Source organism: Ambystoma mexicanum, chromosome 1p (genome assembly GCF_040938575.1).
Source record: "Ambystoma mexicanum isolate Mex_15411 chromosome 1p, UKY_AmexF1_1, whole genome shotgun sequence".
Lineage (NCBI taxonomy): Eukaryota > Metazoa > Chordata > Amphibia > Caudata > Ambystomatidae > Ambystoma > Ambystoma mexicanum.
Window position 1 is genome coordinate 170,462,794 of NC_090921.1, and position 20,898 is coordinate 170,483,691.

The 20,898-nt window shown below is 46.0% G+C and overlaps 1 protein-coding gene across 1 annotated transcript in view; it reads left to right on the plus strand.

The window, feature by feature from the left end:
• The window catches only part of SLC12A9 (solute carrier family 12 member 9), a 681,455-nt gene that overhangs the window by 518,069 nt on the left and 142,488 nt on the right, over positions 1-20,898 (plus strand). Inside the window, exons 11-12 of the mRNA XM_069646063.1 lie at positions 17,322-17,514; positions 18,006-18,180. Coding sequence (XP_069502164.1) covers positions 17,322-17,514; positions 18,006-18,180 — 368 coding nt within the window. The remainder of the gene's footprint in view (positions 1-17,321; positions 17,515-18,005; positions 18,181-20,898) is intronic.

The window sequence follows — 20,898 nt, forward strand, 5'->3', positions numbered from 1 at the left end:
ATTACAATGTATTGCACTTCTCAGAATTGTGAGGGTAGGTCCATGTTTTGAACTTAGAAGAGCACCCAAGTATAACCAATGTACTGCGTTCCAAACTGCCAAGGTTAGCAATGCATCACACTTAGAAAGAGTTGTGAAGATTAGTCTGTGTTGCTTTTCGAGAATTGTGAAGGGTAGCATATGTAAAACAACTCAGAAGTATTGTGAATGTAGCCAAAGGTCTGGACTTAGAACAGCATTGAGAGTAGCCCATGTACTTGCAACCCCTGCTCCTCTCCAGCATACCTCCCCACTACCACACACCCTATCTGCCAGCCAAACTGCACACAAAACACTCACCCAACTCAACAAACATTTGCAAAACATACACTCCCCGACACTGGGCTCTACCCCTCTGGCTACAACAAGCCTGTGCACACAATCAATCCCCCCCTAGAAATCATACACACACAGGCCACCACTTTTCCTGGTTCCCCAAGGATCAACAGAAGAGCACACCTTCTCCCCTGTCCCTCACTAACCCCCCCAGCCTTGTTTCTTACAGAGCCACATGGGCGCCTGGAGACTATGCCAATGGTAATGGTGAGTGGTACAAGACAACTTAACATAACAATTTGCAACAGTATATTATGCCTTCAGATGTCTAGGGGTGTTCAGCTGGGAGCGCTCTGTCCTCTCCACACTTATGCAGGCAGCTCTCCTTGCTTCCTATTCCTTGTTCACGCTGCATGGGAGCCGGAGAGCCTTTGTGGGAGTGTGTTCGCGTGTGCATGGCTGCATGTCAATGAATGTGTATGTTTGGCTCTGTGCATGAATGAACGTTTATGTTCAAAGGTGTGCTGGTGAATGAGGAAATTAATATGGTATGGGTGCACAGGGGAAAATGCATGAATGCTATATGCGTGCTTGGGTGAATGTGTATAAAAGGCTGTGTATGGTTGAGTGCGTGCCAGGGAGGTGGCCTCTGATTTTGGGGGTAGGAGAATGGAGATGGCCAGTCTGATGTTTTCTGTTTTACTGTGGCATGACATTTTTTACTGGTCAAAGGTGACACCAGCATGAGAATTGTTCTTACGTGACTAGACTAGCCTGAATTAGGGCAGCCAGTGTAGCAGTATTCTTAATGGGTTGTGGCATTTTTTACTGGACAATCTGACTGTGATGAATCCTTAGATGTTGTCCCTTTTTCCCATGGGGGCAGGGAGGGGGGGTCCCCTGGGGCCAAGGCAGTGCAGCCACAGTCCAATAATCCCCCTCGGGGTGCTACATCACTGGAGGATCTCCTGGGGACGGAAACCCCTTATGAGACAAGGGATGACATGTTAGGGTGAAAATGTTATCCACCCACCCCCTTTCAACCTCCCTCACCCTCTTACCCTAGATAGGGTAACTTAGTCCCACAATTTCCAATCTATACGTGTGTTTGGACTGATTTTCTATACGCTGGCCTGGTGGACAGATGCATAGAAGGCCAACCTATATTGTGATGGGGAAAACTCAGGGGAGCTATAGCCAAACCAGCTTGGGTAGCACTGATAGGCAGTCTAGGCTAAGTTCTTCAGAGGTGGTGCGCTTGTCAAGGGTCCACAATGAGGGCACACAATGGGAATCATTTGACTCTGTCTCCAGACACCGTCTCATGCAAAAATTAATTTTAGCGGGTTGCCCGGAACATCTAACTTTTTGGGTTGACCAATTGCATTCAGAAACGTCAATACAAATAAGACTAGCTCTTGATGGCAGCCTTTCGGAGCCCATCAAAACCGCCCGAGGCCTTAAACAACGATGTCTGCTAGCATCTACGCTCTTCAATTTTTACATCGCAGACAACCATACGATCTTCTGCCTGTCAATTCTGACCTTCCGAAATTAGAGGGCCGCGGGTTCCCTGGCTGTTTTACGCCGCCGACTTGGTCCTCATGGTGAAAACACCCAGCAGCCTCTGTGTCCTCTTGCTAAATCTGAGCAACTATGTAACGGCCAATCTCTTAATGATCAACCAGGATAAATGCAAAATAATGATTATGGGTATGAACAAGAGATACTGACTTGGAAGTAGTGTCTAAGTAAAATATCTGGGCCTCCTTATTAGCAATCAGATGGCTGACAATCCATATCATACTGACATTAGATAAAAACTGAAAACTCTAATCTCCCAAGCTAAAATCATTCAGATTAGGTATGGCAAATTCTCTGTCTGCTCATCTATTACCTTGTCAAAACATGCATTAATCACGAAGAACAAAAAAATGCAAAACTGGAGAACTAAAATTCAAACAATTCTGCAAAGTGAAAATAATAATTCTTCCGATTTTATATCCGATCCAAACACAGTTAAGTTAAAGTGTGAAGGAGAGATTGTATAAGAACAATGGACAGATGCACTAGGTTGCATCATTTCCCTGACCAAGTGTTAGGGAGAATTCTCAGAAATGTGCGAATTCCCTCCACTTAGAGACCCCCCAGAAACTTTGCTGGATTTTGAGGACTTGATATTTTTAACCTGAAGAGAGTGAGACCCTTTTTCCCACACTCTCATGTATTTTAATGTGATTTTGAACACTGCTTTTCATTTGGTTGTGGAGTCTGACAAACTCCATAGGCATCATCTTTTACATTGTGTCACAGCACCTTCAGTGCAATGACACGGGGAAGTCTTTCAGATTCCTCAAAGGTTTAAATACTTTCTCTGGCTTAAACTCCTGTTTCCGAGAGCAGTAAAGTGAAATTGACTTTACTTACCATTGTAACTTTCTAGATCCAGCACACACTATCCTACAATAGGGTGCTGGAGGGGTTACCTAGTATCCCCTTTGTCTAGCTTCTCATGTAACATTTTTATGTTACCCTTTTCTCACTGAATGGCTGGTGGCAGTGGTTTCGTTTTAAATACCATGGTGTGCATTTACCGCGGGCTGCGTTCACAGCTGCTGTAAAGCTACCCAAGGGTGCCATTTGTGTCAAAAAGGCCCTGGCCGCCTTTTTTCGCCATTTCTTTGTAGAAAGTTCCCTCTTGAGATTTACTCTGCGCGCCAAACCAGGTTTGGTCTCTTTGTTCGTTTTGCCTTTGTTGGGATTCATGAGTGAAGCCTGCCTCTGGCTCCAGGGTGTCTGGGGTAGACCGGAAGTGAGGGAGGTGCCCGAAACTCCCTTTGCTTGGTCTCCTAGGAAAACAAAATGCACTCTGTAGTGATTGGCCGCCTGACTGTCCAGCAAAGACAGCCACCCTACTGAGTGACTGACGGCTAGGCTGGAATGAATGGGAGAGAACTGAATAAAAGGTGAGTCTTTTGGCTTGGTAGCAGAGTCGACCATTGGACGAAGGAACCGAAGAAGAACTTGAAGAGTACGCCTGCTGCAACTCCTGGACCGTTGGTTTGCCCGGTGAAGCCCTGCTGCAGGGCCTAAACGCCAAGTTCGCATCGACAGAGAAGCCCCTGCAAGTATGACGTCTCGCTTTGAGTTGATGGGACCAATCAACTCCAAAGTAAACCACCTGGACATCCGTCTCGGAGCTGGTTGAAATTCCACAGTGTTGCTGCTGGAAACCAGGGAGAGGAACACCAGATTGTTTGTGTTGCTTTTAAGCTGGCCTAGAGCTTCAGGAAGATACCCCGAACTCCCAGGAAGCAGGATTGACTGAGCCTGATCCCCCTCAAGAGTGCGGGACCCCAGAAGCAAGGAAAGTCCATCTCAACAGCCAGAAACCGATGTGTTGTTATTTTCGGTAGACCCGAGGAGCTGAAACTCTGAACAGTCACTGAAAGTGAAGTTTGCCGGTTGCGAGTCCCCCGACGTCCTCCCTCTTGTCCCCATGACTGAGGCCAAGGTACAGTGAGTCCTGCAGAGCTGCACAGGAACAGAAGTCATCTGCTGCATCTTTTCTTCATTTCTAAGGGACTGTAGAAAGTCTGAGAGAACTTACTTCTTGCTGTAGAGTTGCTTGCATCTTCTACTACTCACGAGTCTAATCAGCTTGTGGCCCTACATTTGATTCTTCTTTTCATCAAAGACTCCTAAGAACTTGTGCAAAGACTTTTCCATTTACCTACCAGAAGTGCTTCATCCTATACAAGACTTTTGCCCATTGGCTTTGGTTTAGCCTATATGAATGACTCTTACAGGGGAATCCAAAACTATTTGCCTGCTTAAGAATATTTGTGGTCTCTTTGTTGTTCTAATAACCTTTAACCTTTGCCAAATTTCTAAAAGTATTTTAAATGCCAACAGTAAGATATTAATGTACCCAGCACCCTAGTTATTGAAGTCTCCTGTGGGTGTAGGTTGTGTCTGTGGGCCATCCCAAAAGGGTCTTTACTGATTTAGAAACTAAGAGTGTACAGTATTGAAGTGTATTTGTGTGTTAATATTATATTGCTCCCTTCTGAAGAAGGCTTATTCTAACTGACTGACAAATTAATAATTGTTTATGCAAGACGTCTTGAGTGTAAGTGTTTACTTGAATACCGGTAACTGTGAATCTCTATGTAACTTCGCTACAGCTCACATTGACCTCTCTTGAGATCAGCCTGGCTGCTCAACACGCTACCAAAACTGTGTAGTACAAGCTTATACCAAAGGTTGGCTTTCCTATACCTGTAGTCAGAGTTGTTTGTAGTGTTCCCAGAGGGTACTGCATACAAACTTTGGCTTACACCAAGTCGCTACATCTAAAAAACTTTATACCAGTGAAGCTTACTTATCCTGCTTCCCTGACACGAAATACAGGAACCTTTATTTGAGATTGAGGTTCAATCTCTGGGATACTTATAAGCGTTATAAGCTCAGAATTACTGCAAATAATAGATGCGGATTTTGTAAACATCCATCTGAACCCGAGTCTATGACATCTGACTGAGTATTCGTCCTTTATTGACCTGAAAATCGAATATTTTCAACATTTATTTCAGGATTATCGATATGTTGATTCACAAACGCTGTGGAGATTTTTGTTTCAATGTCAAAGATCTGTGGTTAACATAATTATGATAAAATTCATGCAATCTGTAAACTTACCTGAGTGTAACTCTAAATATGATAAAGATGAAGCACACTCTGATAAAAGATCAAATGAAATGTAATCTTGAATAAGGGACTACACCTAGATTTGAAAAACTTCTTAATGTTTTATGTATATTGAAAGAACGTATGTGTTATGAATTTCATATAAATTATGACCAGTAGAGGTCACTTTTATTATATTATTGTATATTTTGTGTTCATTGTATATATAACAAAGTATATGTTTTTAGACTATTTGAAAGGCTGTTTTTGCTTCAGCCATCTCAATTTAAAATAAAAAAAAACAAAAAAACGTGTACCCCGTTGTACTGCAGTGTAAGCTGCTATGCACAATGATAAGTTACCACAAGTGATACAAAAATAACCAAACGTAGTAACCCAGTAACACGAGTAAGGGAAACAAGGTACCAGTACTGACAGCCTGAAGGAGATGTCGGTTTCCCCATGACATATTAGCAAAAGTCAAGGCAGTGAAGCTTAAGGCTTCACTGAACTGCAAAAACTACAGGTGAGATTAAAAAATAAATGCAATATTTTTGGGGGTTCCATAAAGATGGAAGGAAAGGGGCAGTAAAAGGAAATCTTTCCTAGCGTGTAAGGTAGCCCAATCTATCTCACTACTTTAGAGTTAGTCAAACACGTTTAAGGACTACTCATGTGAATCCTATCTAAAAATTGGGATGAGGAAGATCGCCCAAACCTAGTTGGGAACAATCATAGTATGACTGAGACGAAGAAGAAGCACAGAGTGATTAAGAGTACCCCGCTGACCCAACAAGCGTGAACTAGTCAATATGGACAATCTGTCAGTATGGGCGCTACAAAAGGGAACACCGACCAAACATGCTGTGGTGTACTCCCAGGCTGAACGACGAGAGGCCGAAGGAGATGCAAAGAAGCAGAGACCGGGACGCTGAGCTGGGAGCGGGACGGTCCATAGCTGACTTAGAGTGGAGAAAAGGCTGCTTAGCAAGTGGCTCAAGACGGCACCCAGAGTTGTTGAAGCAGGAGAAGGGCGTGGAGCAGGAACTGCCCTGCACAGAGGAACTGAGAACTTGCAGAGCTGTTGCACACAACAATCCATCCGATAAGGCTAGGAAGAGCCCCCGCTCAACCGCAGATGCCCCAGAGAGGTCAAGACCCATGCAGATCTAGCCAAAAGCTATGTGGGTGAATGAATGGGTGAAGGAGAGCCAAGAAAGAGGTAGCAAGTAGAAAGACTTACCAAAAGCCAAGAGAGGAGGGTCTTGTCCCAGAGAGTCGTAGAAGATGCAAATCATAGACATAAATGATAGATAGTGCCTGGCAGGGTAGTAAACCAGAAGTTACATTTACCTGGTGAAGAACCAGGTCTGCCAATTGGGGTTTGGGACCCCACTTACGGAAACTTGAGAAGAACTTTAGGGGAAAGGGAATCCTTTCCTCCTGGAATTGAAGAGAAGCAGAAGAAACCAGGGGGCAGGAGTCATCCCCTCTGGTGATATTGAAGAAAGCCAGGGGAAAGGGATGCTTTTGCTCCTGGCATTGCGAAGTAGCAAATCCATGGGAAGAGAGTCATTCACCCAGGGACTGTTGGACACTGAGACAAGACTAGGAAGATATTCCTCTTGGTATTGGAAACTGTGGGAGAAACCAGGGAAGGGAGATATCCTGCGTGGTATGCATTCAATAAACCCTTTGAATCCGTTCTCCAGAAGAAGGGAGTCATTCCTCTGGACACAGTAGAGACTTTTTCCTTAGTTGTTTATAAGTTTAAGGGAAGGAAATAGGATTTGACATGACAATGGACACTTATGATTTTGGACATTCTGACAATCTCCTTAGTTTATTATTTGAGTCGGAGAAACCACTCTTGGCATTAGGGATAAGTGGGGTTTTCCTTTTCTTTCAAACCAAATCAAAGTTTATAGCAACCACTATGCGACCTTTGTGTAGGTCTTTTACTTCTGCATCCTTACAAGGTATATGTTATTGTATGGCAATACTGCCATATATTGGTTCTGCCTGCATGCACATTGTGGTAAGTCAGAATAAGGAGTCCGACAAAGATATGGCATTTCAACTTAGGTCTTTTTCCTTTTTGTTAAATAAAACACATTTCTCTCCCTACAACTAAAGGGTTTGCCCTACCTAACTGAATTCGAATTTGGGTGCTCATTGGCAGTGTGGTTGTCAACTAAAGTGTCCATCCTCTGTCCAAAAATCTCCTACTCTGACTCTACCTCTACAAAAGATACTCTAAACAGATCACCATGAGAATGACTTCCTTCTCTTGGTTCAGCTGATTCAGCTTTCAGAGCTGTTTTCTGACCATCTTTTGAAATAGCTTCTGATTCAACAAAAGGTGAGACCAGGAGAATTACTCCCTTCTCCTGGTGAAACTGTATTGGCCGTAAAGGCTATTTTCAGATAGCCTCTCAAAAATACTTGTAGTTCCCCCCACTCCCACACCACCCGGGACTTTCATTGTCTTGACCAAATGTCCAACAGTTCTTTCTTTTCAATGCAACGTACAGTCTCAGGCCTCCCTGGTCCTCTCCTTGAGCAATGAAACCAGGGTGATCACTCCCAAAGTATCCTTGACCTTTTCCAGCAAAATTGTTAGAGACACCTCTTGCAACTTCCTTGGCTATCAATGTCTCTAATGATTATTGAAACGAGGGATTCTTCGCTTTTGCAATCTTCCTTTCGATTATTCTGATGGGAAGCTTTCTTTTGACACCCTCCTCACTTGTGGTAATTTTGGCACTGGTACTTTGATGAGGGAGGTTACTCATGAGATGTTCTTCAATCTTGATATCTTCTCTGTAATAACTGTGATGAGAGAGTTGAATCTCGAGGTACTCTTCAGTATTGGCCAAATGCCTACTGGGTCTCCCGTGACTCCTATTGCCTTCTTTCACGTAGTGCCACCTCACCGGCACCTCCCAGGGTTTTGGTCTTACGGATGGCTCTCTGCTCCCTCCTGTACTGCGTTGGTTCCACAGCTTACTAGGTGTCTCGGTGTCAACGTAAAAGGATTGCGCAGTCCACCTCCCCGAGGTCACGCCACTGTTAGCCTGGTTCCAGTTTCTGCATAGGTCGGTTCTCCTCTGCACAACAGTTCTTCCAAGCCTTCCATAACGTTTTTACGGCTGAGGACCAACTTCTTCTGCTTGCTTCCTTGTTCCCAGGTTTGAACTTCCCGGGGTTGGCCATTTCAGTGAGTCTCGTCTTGCTTTTTATTGTCTGTATCTGGGCACCCCACCGCCCCCCCCCCTTCCCCCAGCAGAGTGCTAGTGTCTCTGTTGTGTTGATGAGACATTATTCATGCTTCCTTGAGGCCACCTCTTCTCAGTACTAATGATACCTAGAAAAGGAGTAGTTCTCATCACTCCTTTACTCTTCCACTTCTCAGTACTTTTGAGAGATGACTCCTGATCACCTTGTGTGTTTCTCCTTGTGTTGATATTGTCATGGTTTATATAAGGAAAGGAGGGAGTATTACAATAAGTCTTCTCAGGTTGGTTCTTGGAAGACCTGGAGGATTGCATGTTCTCAAAGGTACAGGGGTTAGGGAGGTACATCAAGGAACGCGAGTCATTATCCCCATGAGAGTATTATCTCCCTGTGAGATCCCGCATTTTGCCACCCTAAGGGGGATTGTGTAGCGGGCTCGCCTCCCTAGATTGCAGGGAAGGGCTCTCCACTGGGGAGAAGTGGCGAGATCCCATGAGTCAGTCATACAGTCTACAGACTGAAAGTATGCAATAGTTTGCCCCTGGTAATCTGGGCAGCTAAATCGTTGAATCTGTTTCGAAAAGCGTTAAAGACCCACCTATTTAAATGAACCCAGTTGTGAGGTATGGTTCGTTGATATCCCTATTTTTTTTATTGTTGCTCGTTTTTTGTATTTTTGAATCACCTGTTTCTCTGTTACCTTTTGTGGATCCATCTGCGCCCAAATACGATAAATTTCATTCGGTACAAATAAATCAAAATCAATCAAACATGGGTACAGGCAGCATGGCAGTATTTTTTGTACTGGCATATATTGCGATCAAAGCTGTCATAAAAATAGAAAATGGTCCTGTGCACTGTTGGTGACTTGAATCTATTGATTTTTTTCAAAATAGAACCATACAAAACAGATAGCAAACTTTCACAGAAGGTGTGCCAGCATGATAATTTGCAATTTTAAACCATTATTTAAAAAATGTTCTCTGGGGATATACCCCTATCATTATCACTGAGCCACTGTTGGCTGGTTTGGGCTTCCTTGCTTTGTTTGGTTGTTCCTGCAGATTCGTGGGAAACATTTATGCCCCTCAATTTAAAACAAATTGACCAGCCGCCACTATTGATAGGAATTATCGGTCAGAGGAAAAGATGCTTTCTGCTAGATGTATGTTTTCGGCTCTATGTAATATTACTGCTTTTTGAAGACTACACACAAAAAAAAGACACATTTATTTTATGCAGATTTTATGCTGCCTTTAAATGCGGAATTGTCACAGTTCTGTGTTGTGGTGGGTTCACCTCCCACAAAACCTTGCAACCCTATCCCCTGACCACCCCCCATCGTCTCCTGTGCTGGCGGGAATGCTTAGAAATCTGGGAATTTTGACCCCTGAACCTCCCTTTCCTTCCCTGCTGCCAATTTCCTCGGTCACATAATTCCTCCTTACCCCCCCACTACAGACGCACACACACACACATTCACTCGCTTCACCACTTCACCGCCACATATATTCCCTACCCCTAACATCCACACACACCACTTACCTTGGACGCCCATGACTTCCATCTCCCTGCACTGCTGCTCCCGTCGGCCCTGCCGAGAGTGACGTACTGTTAGATTTAGAAAGACTGGTAGGAACAATCTATTTTTATTCTTTCTAGTTTTCATTGAAGTGAAAAAGATTTCCACTTAGAAATTATGTTTTCAGCCATACGACTGGTAACACATAATTGCACTACTGCTGAGACTACCTCTGTGCTGGGCCAAGTGGTGATTAGTGATTTGGGTAAGTCACCATGACTTTCTGTTCAATAGCCTTTGCTTTCATAGTTTGATCCTTTCCTCCTGTTCACGGAAAGGCTGATCCTGGCTTGATGTTCTTATGCATTTGTGCAAAAGGTGAAAGACGCAGCAGATTTATTTGTGAGCATTAACATTTTAGGAGAATTGAACTGTTGGACTGTTAAGCAAAATGTTCTACATGAGGGATTTGTAAAATGTTTTGCTTAATGGTAAAATTAATTTTCAGAGTTAGCCCTGTGGTCTGTTTCTGCAAGGCCACTCATCTGGTGACACTAATCTCTAGCCACTTTACGACTGGTGGTAACACATAATAGCACTACTACTGAGCCTAACTCCTGAGGAAGTGGTAATCCGCCTCACTGGGCTTGTTTCTTTTGTAATGTCTTGAGAGTTTATAAAGATGTATTCATAACCCCACATGTTGTCTCATTAACAAAACCCCAGATTTGACTTTGTAATACATTGCACATACAGATGCAATCTTTCAAGTAAAAGACTCCATACAACAGGATGTTGAAAAAATGCATCCTGGCATGAAGGGGAGACTGTGTTTGAATGGATGAAGGGACACTGCGTTTGAATGGATGAAGGGACACTGCTTGTGTCTCTGCATTCTACGCCCTACCATACTGTGACTATTGTATTGTCAATCTGTTGCATCACTTGCATTTTCCTCTTACTGCCAGGTCTCCTTTGATTACTAGTGTTTGCATATTTTGTTTTGTAGTGTGACCATTGTATTGTATACTTATCTGCATCCTATGCATTTCTCTTCTTCCCCTCCAGGTCCCCTACAACTGCCAGTTTTACGTATTCTTTACTGCACTTGCATTCTCACGCCCTTGAGTACTATTGTAGTGTACATTTGTCGCTTGCTCTGTTTTCTCCACTCTCTCCTCCAGGGCACCCCAAGGTTCCAGTGTTATTGTTCTGTGGTGTACTTTTGTTGCCCCCCTCAATTGAGCGTGACCCTTGTTAGGGAGAATTCTCAGAAATTTGCTCATTCCCACCTTAGACACCTCCAGCACCTCTGCTGGATTTTGAGGACTTTCATTTTTACCGGGAGAGAGTGACACCCTTTTTTCCACACTCTGATGTATTTTTGTTATGACTTGAGCACTGTGTTTCTTTTGGTTGTGGAGTATGACAAACTCCATAGGCATCATCTTTTACATTGTACCAATCAGCACCTTTGGTGCAGTGACACAGGGAAGTATTTCAGATTTCCCAAAGGTTTAAATATCTTCTCTTAAATATACTATTTCCAAGAGCAGTAAAGTGAAATTGACTTTACTTACATTTGTAACTTTCTAGACCCAGCACACACTGCCTTACAATAGGGTGCTGGAGGGGTTACTTAGTATCCCCTTTGTCTAGTTTCTCATGTAACTTTTTTTTATGTTACCTTTTCCTCGATGAATGGCTGGTGGCAGTGGTTTACTTTTAACTACCGTGGTGTGCTTTTATGGCGGGCTGCATTCGGAGTTGCAGTAAAGCACCCAAGGGTGCCATTTTTGTCAAACTGGCCCGGTCTTCTTTTTTCGCTATTTCTTTGTGGAAAGGTCCTTCTTGAGATTTACCCTTCGCGCCAAACCAGGTCTGGTCCCTTTGGTCATTTTGTCTTTTGCGGGATTCACAAGTGAAGCCTGCCTTTGGCCCCTGTATGTCTGGCGGGCGCAGGAAGTGAGGGTGGTGCCCGAAACTCCCTGTGCTTAATCCCCTTGGTTACAGGAATACACCCAAAAGTGACTGGCTGGCTGTCCAGCAAGGACAGCCACCCTGCTGTGTGATTGACAGCTTGGCTGGAATGAATGGGAGAAACCTGCATAAAAGGCAAGGCTTTTTGGCTTGGAAGGCATAGTCGACCACTGGACGAAGGAATCCGAAGAAGAATTTGGAAGAGACGCCTGCTGCAACTCCTGGACCGTTGGTGTGCCTGGTCAAGCCCTGCTGCTGTGCTGAAGCTCCAAATTCGTCTAGACTAGAGAAGCCGTGCAAGGATGACTTCTCCCCTTGAGTTGGTGGAACCAATCAACTCCAAAGTAAGCCACCTGGACATCCTCTTGAAGCTTGTTGAATTTACACTGCAATAGCTGCTGGAACCAAAGATCCAGGGAGAAGAACACCAGATTGTGTGCGTTGCTTTTAAGTTGGCCAAGAGCTACAGGAAGATCCTCCGGGCTCCCAGGAAGCGGAACTGACCAAGCCTGAGCCACCTCAGAGTGCTGGACCCCAGATGCAAGGAAAGCCCATCTCAACAGCCAAGAGTCAGCAGTGGTGCTATTTGCTCAGACGCGAGGAGCTGATACTGTGAAGTGCCACTGAATAGAAGTTGGTCCTTTTCCGTCGCCGACCGTCCCGTTGCAGTGCAGGAGTCTCCAGATGTCCTCCCTCTTGTCCCCACGACTGATGCCCAGGAGCACAGAATCTGCAGAGCTGCACAGGAACAGAAGCCAGCTGTTACCATTTCTTCTAACCAAAAGGTACTGTACAGTCTAAGAGAACTTACTTCTTGTTGTGTAACCTCACTTGTTCTCAGTGGAGACTTGTCTTGGTTGTTTCTGAAGAGTTGCTAACAGCTTCTTTACCTCACAAGCCTAATCAGCTTGTGGCCATAATTTGTCGTCTTTTCTACAAAGACTTTTAAAACATTGTGCAAGACCTTTACCTCCCTACAAAAATTACTTCAGCTCACCTAGACTTTTGTCCAATTGACTTTGGCCTGGCTCCCTGAATAACTCTGACTCTCTGTTTTGTCTTCCTTCCATGAAGGGGTTAACTTACTTTTCATTGGGGGGGTTACCAAAAGTACTTATCTGCTTCAGAATTTTTGTGATCTCTTGTTTTATTCTAATAATCTTCTTCTTTCACATACTCCCAAGTATTGCCCTAAATGCAACAGTGTAACGCTATTTAAGTCACCTGAGGGTGTAGAAAGTGTCTGTGTGCCATCCCAAATGGGTACTTGCTAATTTAGAGAAACTATTAATAGTGTATTTTGGAGTGTATTTGTGTGTTACTATTATATTGCCCCTTCTGAAGGTGTACTCAAACTGACTGTTCAATTAATAATCGTTTAATTAATAAACCTGGTGTGTAAGAGTTTATTTGAATGCTTGTCACTGTGAATCTCTTTGTAACTACACTACTGCTCACATTGACCCCTCTTGAGATAAGCCTGGCTGCTCAACACGCTACCAACCTGTGTAGTACAGACTTATACCAAAGGTTGGGTGCCTATTGCCAGGAGGTCAGGGTTGTAGTGCACACAAAGGGTACTGTATACAATCTTGCCTAACACCCCTCTTGTGCCTCCCTCATTTGCCCCTAGCGCCTGACCCCACCACCACTTCCTGCCTGGACTGCCCCACCCACCCCTTACTCTCCGCCCTGCACCCCCTTGGTGCTCTGTCTCCCCTATCCTCTCTACCTGCTATTCTCTCGACTAGCCTATCCCTCTCACTAAGTCTGGTAGGAAGAAGCTCAAAAGGGACATCCTGGTTTCCAGCCCAGGCCTCCCTATCGCTGATACCTACACCAGTGCTTCCTCCAGACAGACTCTCACCGACATTCTCTGTCATTCCCTCGCCAGGCCTATGGACCCTCCCCCCATCCATATGGGCTCTCAGTCTCCTTTTTCCTACTCTCCCATTAATTGTGGCACCCGATTGGAGGCCCTCCTGCCCCCTTACAATCCTCCAACACCACCATTAATGTCTACTTAAATGGCATCATCTTGGTCCAGGGCCCTCTGGCCAATCTCCTCCTTTTCGGTAGACGCTTCCTGCACCTTATCAACTTCCTTACTTCTCCTGCTACTCCTACCTACTCCTCTCTGGCTCCTCTGCCAGCTTCCTCCTCTAGCACCCTCCTCTGCTTCCCTGGCTGGTCTGCTGCTGCCTCCTTCCTCTGCCACCTCTGCGGCACACTCTTCTTCCTTTCTGACTTCCCTGCCATCTCCTCCTTTCTCCTCTGCCCATTCTCGGGCACCTCTAACACTTCTGCAGGGCGTACCTCATGCCTGTACCCCTCCACAGAAGTCTTGCAAAAGTAGCAATCTGCTCCATGTCGCTACTCTTGACTCTCGCTCTGCTGTGAAACACTCCTCAGACATCTGCCATCTCATCAAAGAGCTTGATCTGAATGTACTATGTATTCACTGAGACTTGGTTTGTGGACAGCTCTGTCACAAGTTTTGACACACTCCCTGATGGCTACAAGATCCTCTCCGAACCCAGAACCAACCATCCTGGAGGTGGACTAGCCCTGCTTCTGTCATTCCTATGCAGGCCTACTCCTCCTTTGAATGCCTGGTCTGCAGGCTCTCTTCTCTGCTGGTGCCTCTCTCATTGTGGCCACCATCTACAGGCCCGCTGGCCAGGTCGCCCACTTCTTCTCTGAGTGGGCTAAGTTCTGCTCCCTCCTTGCCTCTACCTCTCAACTTCTCCCCCTCAGAGACCTCAACATCCCCTTGTATGCTTCTAACCCCTCCTCTGGGCTCCTTCGCACCCTCTGCGACTCTTTCTCTCTCTCTCTCTCTCCCTCTCTCTCCCTCTCTCTATTCTTCCCTCTGGCCCAACTCACTCTGCAGGGCACACCCTGGATGTTCTGATCTCGTAAGACCTCCCCCTCTCCAACCCTCTTACCACTCCTCTCTTGGACGGACTACTTATTTCTCTCCTCTCACCTGTCGCTCTCTGCCCCTCTGGTGTAGCGGACCCCAGCACTGTCACCCACCTTCTCGGTTATCAGGCCCATGAAGCGTGTGTCGGTGGCGGCTTTCAGCGCTACTTTCTCTCCTTCTCCTACACCTGAGACTGACTCACTCTCTGACACAGCCCTTTTCAACCTTCATCTCTCAATCTCTAATAATCTGGATATCCTTGCCCCTGTCATGAGGATCAGTTTGAAGCCCGCATCCAAGTGCAACTCTTGGTACGACTCCAACCTCACCACCCTTAAGTGCAAAGGTAGGGTGGCTGAGAGGAAGTGGAGGGCATCAGGCTCATCCTCTGACAAACTGGCATGCTGCCTGCTCCAAAGGCAATACAGACTCTGTCCTTTCTAAGAAGAGAGCCTTCATCCAAGCATCCGTCTCTGCGGCCTCTAACAACTAAGCCAAACTTTTCAAAATCTGCAAGGAGCTGGCCAATCCTGCTGCATTCGCCAACTCTCCTGTTCCCTCCCAGGCCCTTTGCACGACTTTGGCATCTCATTTCACCACTAGAACTCAGGACATCCTGTCCACTCTCTCTCCTCTTCCTCTATCCCCTATTCCTCTGCCTCTACCACTCCAGGCCCCTCTCCGCCCATAGCTCCTCCTTTTTTTTTTTCTCCTCCTTCTCACTGTTCACTCCCGATGTTTTCTAGACAAGTCCGATCTATGAAAGTCTCATCAAAGCAGGTGTTCCTCTGCTCCTCCAGAACCATTAAGGACCACATCGACACCCTTGCTCCAGCCTTGGCCGATTTCTGCAATCACTCCTTTGCCACTGGAACCTTCCCCTTGCCCCTTAAGCACTCCCTTGTGCAACCCCTCATCTCCCAGCTTAATCTACATACTGAATCTACTGGTTGTCTCCATGACCACCAGTCTGGCTTCAGAGCAGCCAGAAGCATAGCAACTGCTCTCCTGAACACCCATGAAGACTTGCTCTCTACTCTAGACTCTAACCTTCCTTCTGTCCTTATTCTTGTTGATCTATCCTCTGCTTTCGACATGGTCAAGCACGCCATCCTGCTCTATCATCTCCGTGACACCTTGGGTATCACTGGTAAGGCCCTAGCCTGGTTGACCTCCTTTCTCTCTGATCGGTCCTTCTTCTCTTTTATCTCTCTCTATGTGTGGTTCCCTAGGGGACATGTGGTGTTCCCCAGGGGTCTAACCTCTCTCCCTGGCTCTTTAACCACTAGCTGGCACCTCTGGCCCACCATAGCTCTACCTTCTGTTCTAACTTTGAGTGTTATTCGGATGACTCAGCTCTCATTCAGGCTCCCCTCAGCCTCTTCTGCTCCTTCTCTCATACCTGACTGTCCGCAATTCACAAATGATGTGCCTTCAACGATCTCTACCTTAATGCCAGCAAGACTGGGATCCTCCTCATTGGGACACCTGCTCCTGCCTTTCCTCTCTCACTCTGGCCGCCCACCCGGGACCCTCTACCTGCACCTTAGTTGTTAGGCTAAGAAACTTGGTACTTGATATCATCTTCAACTCCACCCTCTCCTTCTATCCTCACATCTCTGAAGTCTCTAAGTCACACTTATCAGCTGCACCTCCTCAGAGGTATTCTTCCTTTTCTCACTTTCCCCCAGAAGCTCACGGTCTGCAGAGCCCTGGTTCTCTCTAGGCTGGACTACTGCAACTGCTTTTTTCTAAATCTGCCTGCCTCTACTCTCTGCACTTTACAACTAATCCAGAACAGGACTGCAAAACTTGTCCTTGGCCTCAAGCCCAGGGATCGTATCTCTCCAGCCCTGAAATCTTTCCAGTGGCTCCCTGTGGCTTCAAGGATCAAGTTCAAGACCATCTGCAGTGTCCACAAGGCTTTCTGGGGCCAGTGACCACACTACATACAACGTTCTCTTCCCAAGCATCTTCCTTCTTGAGCCCTCCGCTCATCCACCTCCAACTCTGAAGATCAGATGGTTCTCCAGGCAGAGAGTGGGGGGTAGATCTCTGCCTCAGCTGAACCCTTCCTCTAGAACATCCTCAATGCCTCTCTCAAACTTGAACTGGACCAGCTAAGGTTCTGGAAGTAGCTCAAGACCCACCTTTTCGCTTCCGCTTTAACTCTCACTCTCCCTTGCTGCGCTAACTGGTTACCTGGTCATGCATTGAACTTACGGGACCAGGCTCCTGCACGACCAGTTGCCCTTGCACTGCATCTGGGTCTCCCAACCACTCAGGGACTGTATCTGCACCCCTACAGTCCCCTGACTCCCTGTGCTTTTGAGCCACCTCCCTGGTAGCACTTACGTGTTCCATTGCACTCCCCCTTACCCTTTACCCCCTGGCACTTCTTCCCTCCCCCCAGCACCTACGCAATCTGAATGACATGAGGCCTAGTAAGATCGTTGTTTTGTCCTCCTTCTGTCTTCCTTTCATCGTCTTGTCCCGCCTAGAAACACTTGTGTACAGTCGCATTATAAATGACTTATCATATCAAATCAGCAAGATAGTGTATCCCTTTTAATGAGCATTTTATTCTTCTATGTTTGCCGGCCATGTCTCTGGCATTCTTTCCTAACCAACTTGTTCATGTTCTCTCCCTAGCCCTACGTTCCAGATGTTTAGTTGGCATACCTGCCTGCTTGGCATCATCAGTTGCTTTGTTATGATGTTCCTGATCAACCCTGCGTATGCCTCAGGCAGCATCGTGCTCATGTTGATCCTGCTGGGGTTCATCCACTTCCGCTCCACAACCAGCAGCTGGGGCTACATCAGCCAGGCACTCATCTTCCACCAGGTAGTACATCCCTAAAGTGGCTCATCTTTTGGTTGTTTGGAAGTTAGACCATCCTGGTTACCAAGGGGTCGCTATGGTAGCTCTTTCTGCTTGTTCATTGGTGAGGTTTCAATTTCTGCTCCCTCCAGCTATTTCTCACCAGGCATACTCTTCACTATGTGACATCATGGAAATCTCACATTTGTGTCCCTCTTTTGATGAGTTGGTGGGACTCCTACTATTTTTCTCAATGAATGCATGTTGTGTGTTCAAGGTTCTTTTTCTACGGCATGCATGCATTTTTTTTAGGTTTACATTTGAATGCTTGTGAAGCAGCTTCTATGCTGCTAGGATGCAAATCAAAACACCTGATGTTTGTGGATGGAGAGCGGAGGAAAATGCTGAAAGGCTAATTAAACCTACTTTTTTGTTCTTCATTGAACTAACTGTCGCCTTTCTTTTTCACCACTTTCCTTATCCATTGCTCTGGGCTTTCTACTTCACCTTGTTAGGTCCGGAAATATCTTCTTCTCCTGGACATTAGGAAGGAGCATGTCAAGTTCTGGCGGCCCCAGATCCTCTTGATGGTCTCCAACCCCAGGACCAGCTGCCAGCTCATCAAGTTTATCAACGACCTAAAGAAAGGAGGCCTGTATGTGCTGGGCCACGTGGAGATTGGGGATTTGGGTAAGTCGCCATGACTTTCTGTTCAATAGTCTTAGCTTTCATAGTGTGATCCTTCCCTCCTGTTCACGGGAAGGCTGATCCTCTTGCTGTTTTTATGCATTCGTGCACAAGGTATAAGACGCATATGATTTTATTGATTTTGCCATTTATAAAGCGCACCGGACACGGGCATCTGGGCGCTGGTTTACATGAGGGCAGTGGTTACACTTGGTTACAGACATAGGTAGTACATAGATCTAGATAGGATATTGAAGATTAGCAAGTGGCACACTCAGATGGAATAGTGAATGATAGCAAGCATCACACATAGACATAACTGCAAGGACAGCAATGGCAATTAACCGATCCACTAACAATTTCACCCCTCTGCATACACCTCTCAAACTCAAACCAACAGCACACGACTACCGACCGTAAAACAACCCAAGCCCAGTCAATGGACCCACCGGGCTGAGGCTGCCAACAGCACATCACTGCTGTCGTGCACTTTTCCAACTTATTCCCACTAACTCACCCCCCTTCCCTTTTTCAGAGCCGCCAGAGTGTCAGGGGACCACTCGGTGGCGATAGTGCGCTGTACAAATGACCTTTAACATTAACATTAGTTAAATGTAATGGTTACAATGGTTATAGGCCTGTTGAGCAATATTAAGCAAAGCCATTAATCTCTAGCCAATTTCTTTCAAGGTAATCTGACAGCACCACGGCTTAGATTTATGAGAGTGTTAAAGGATTCAGTTAAACACACACCAAGTACTCTTAATTACTATTAAATCATTTATAAAGCATGTTTATCCAAAGCACTTTATATAGAAAATGTTTATATACAATGTTAATTACCCAATCGAAGTTAATACTCACTTTATCAACCACAGAAGGATGAAACCGACTGAGCTATTCTTTACACAAGTTAGGCAGAATGTTTAAAGACCAACAAGGATGGACAGCAGGACGCATACAATTTAAAATTAATGACGGGTGGACTGAGCATGGAAGAAGACATGGAAGAAGACAAAGCAGATACAAAGCAGGGCGATCATACCGCATCAGACTGGATGGATAGCATCGACAGTGGAAGCAGGGATGACCACTTTGAAACGTGCGATTTACTGAGTCGGAGCAGAGGGAGGAGGAGAAAAGAAATGGAGGAAGAGGAAGAAGAGGAGCACACAGGGGACTGGGGAAATGGGCTTCGAAGCAGAAAAGCAAGGATGGCAGTAGTAAAAAGACCACGACAGGGGTCTAGGCACCAGCACGGACACAGTTGCCCCTTCTACAGAAGGCAAAAGGGGAAGTGCATTACGTACTTTAAGAAAGGCTCAAGGTGTCTCCCTAGCTAGTACCTGGTGATCTGCCATCCAGGTAGCCAGGACATAGCCATCGCTATTGGTTCCAGTCCCTGGGGGTGGACCAGTGAGGGAGGATCACCTGGATGGAGGGTCCTTGGGACGGGGGGGGAGAGTGGGACACCGACGGGTGAGACGCAGTATCCCCCTTCTTTCAACACCTTTTCCCCATTCTACCATGTAGGATATTCAAAAACACTACCCCCTCCGCACAACCTGAAAGACAACGGACGAACACCAGAGCCATTTACCTGATATATCCCAATACAAGGCTCAGTCAATTGACCAGAATCAAACGCACACCCGACGGCCCTTTCTGTTCCCCACAGGGATAAAAGGTTGAGCACAAGACGAGCAAGGCAGACCGCACGACGTGAGAGCGAACTCGGCACAGCAGTTCAAGGGGAGGAGAAAGACTGCACATACCGAGGTGGTGACGAGGAGAGAAGCAACCCTGCCCTTTCCGAACAAGGCCCTTGAATCCTCCACAGAAGGAAACGTAAAACTGCAAACAATAGATGCGTGTGTTGTAGCATATGTCTACGGTACAAAAGACCCTCCTCTGCAGATAACCAAGCCGGGGAGAGACACTGGTCTCTGTAATACCAACCTTGACTCGAAGGAGAAAGAAAGCCAAGCGGTTCATCATAGCCGGTGAGTCGAGGGGAGAGTTGATAAGAAACGGAACTGTGTTGAACGAAAAGTAGCCAACTTCTAATTTGAACTTTAAAAAGGTTTAAAGAAACTATTGATGAAAGAGGGGGAAAAACCAGCAACAGAGGAGTCCGGCACCACGTGAGTGCTCAGGTTCGAAACTCGGGGCGATTACCCGATGGTAGAAACTACCATAAACAGAAGCCCTTGGGAAGAGGTGAAATGAGTTCAAAGTGGTCATACATGGGTCTTGTAAAAGCTAAGGGAAATGAATCCCGCTTGGTGAAATGAGCGCATGACCAGTGGGTTGACCAAGAGTGAAGCCGACAAAAAGGGGCGAAGCCTGAAGAATTGTTTGAAAGCACATTAAGACTCCTGAAAGTAAGAAAAGCCACTGTGAACCCGAAGGAGGGAGGCTGACGTTTCAAAGGGGTCCGAGCCCGAAAGGGGGGATCCAGGGGTGGAAAGTTATCACCCAAAGTTAATTGGAAAAGGAACTGTTTAGTTGATTTGTTGAATAAGATTTGTGAAGGGTCTAAGCCCAGAAGAGGGGGACCCAGGGGTGAAGCCATCATCCAAAGTATACGTGGAAAAGAACTTTGTGTTTGTTCGATACATCAGGCCTCGAAGGCAAGAGACTTTTTATTGAAAAGACTTGACCATCGAAGAACCTGATAGCTGGTACGGACCTGACGACTTGTGCTAGGAAAGCTTGAGT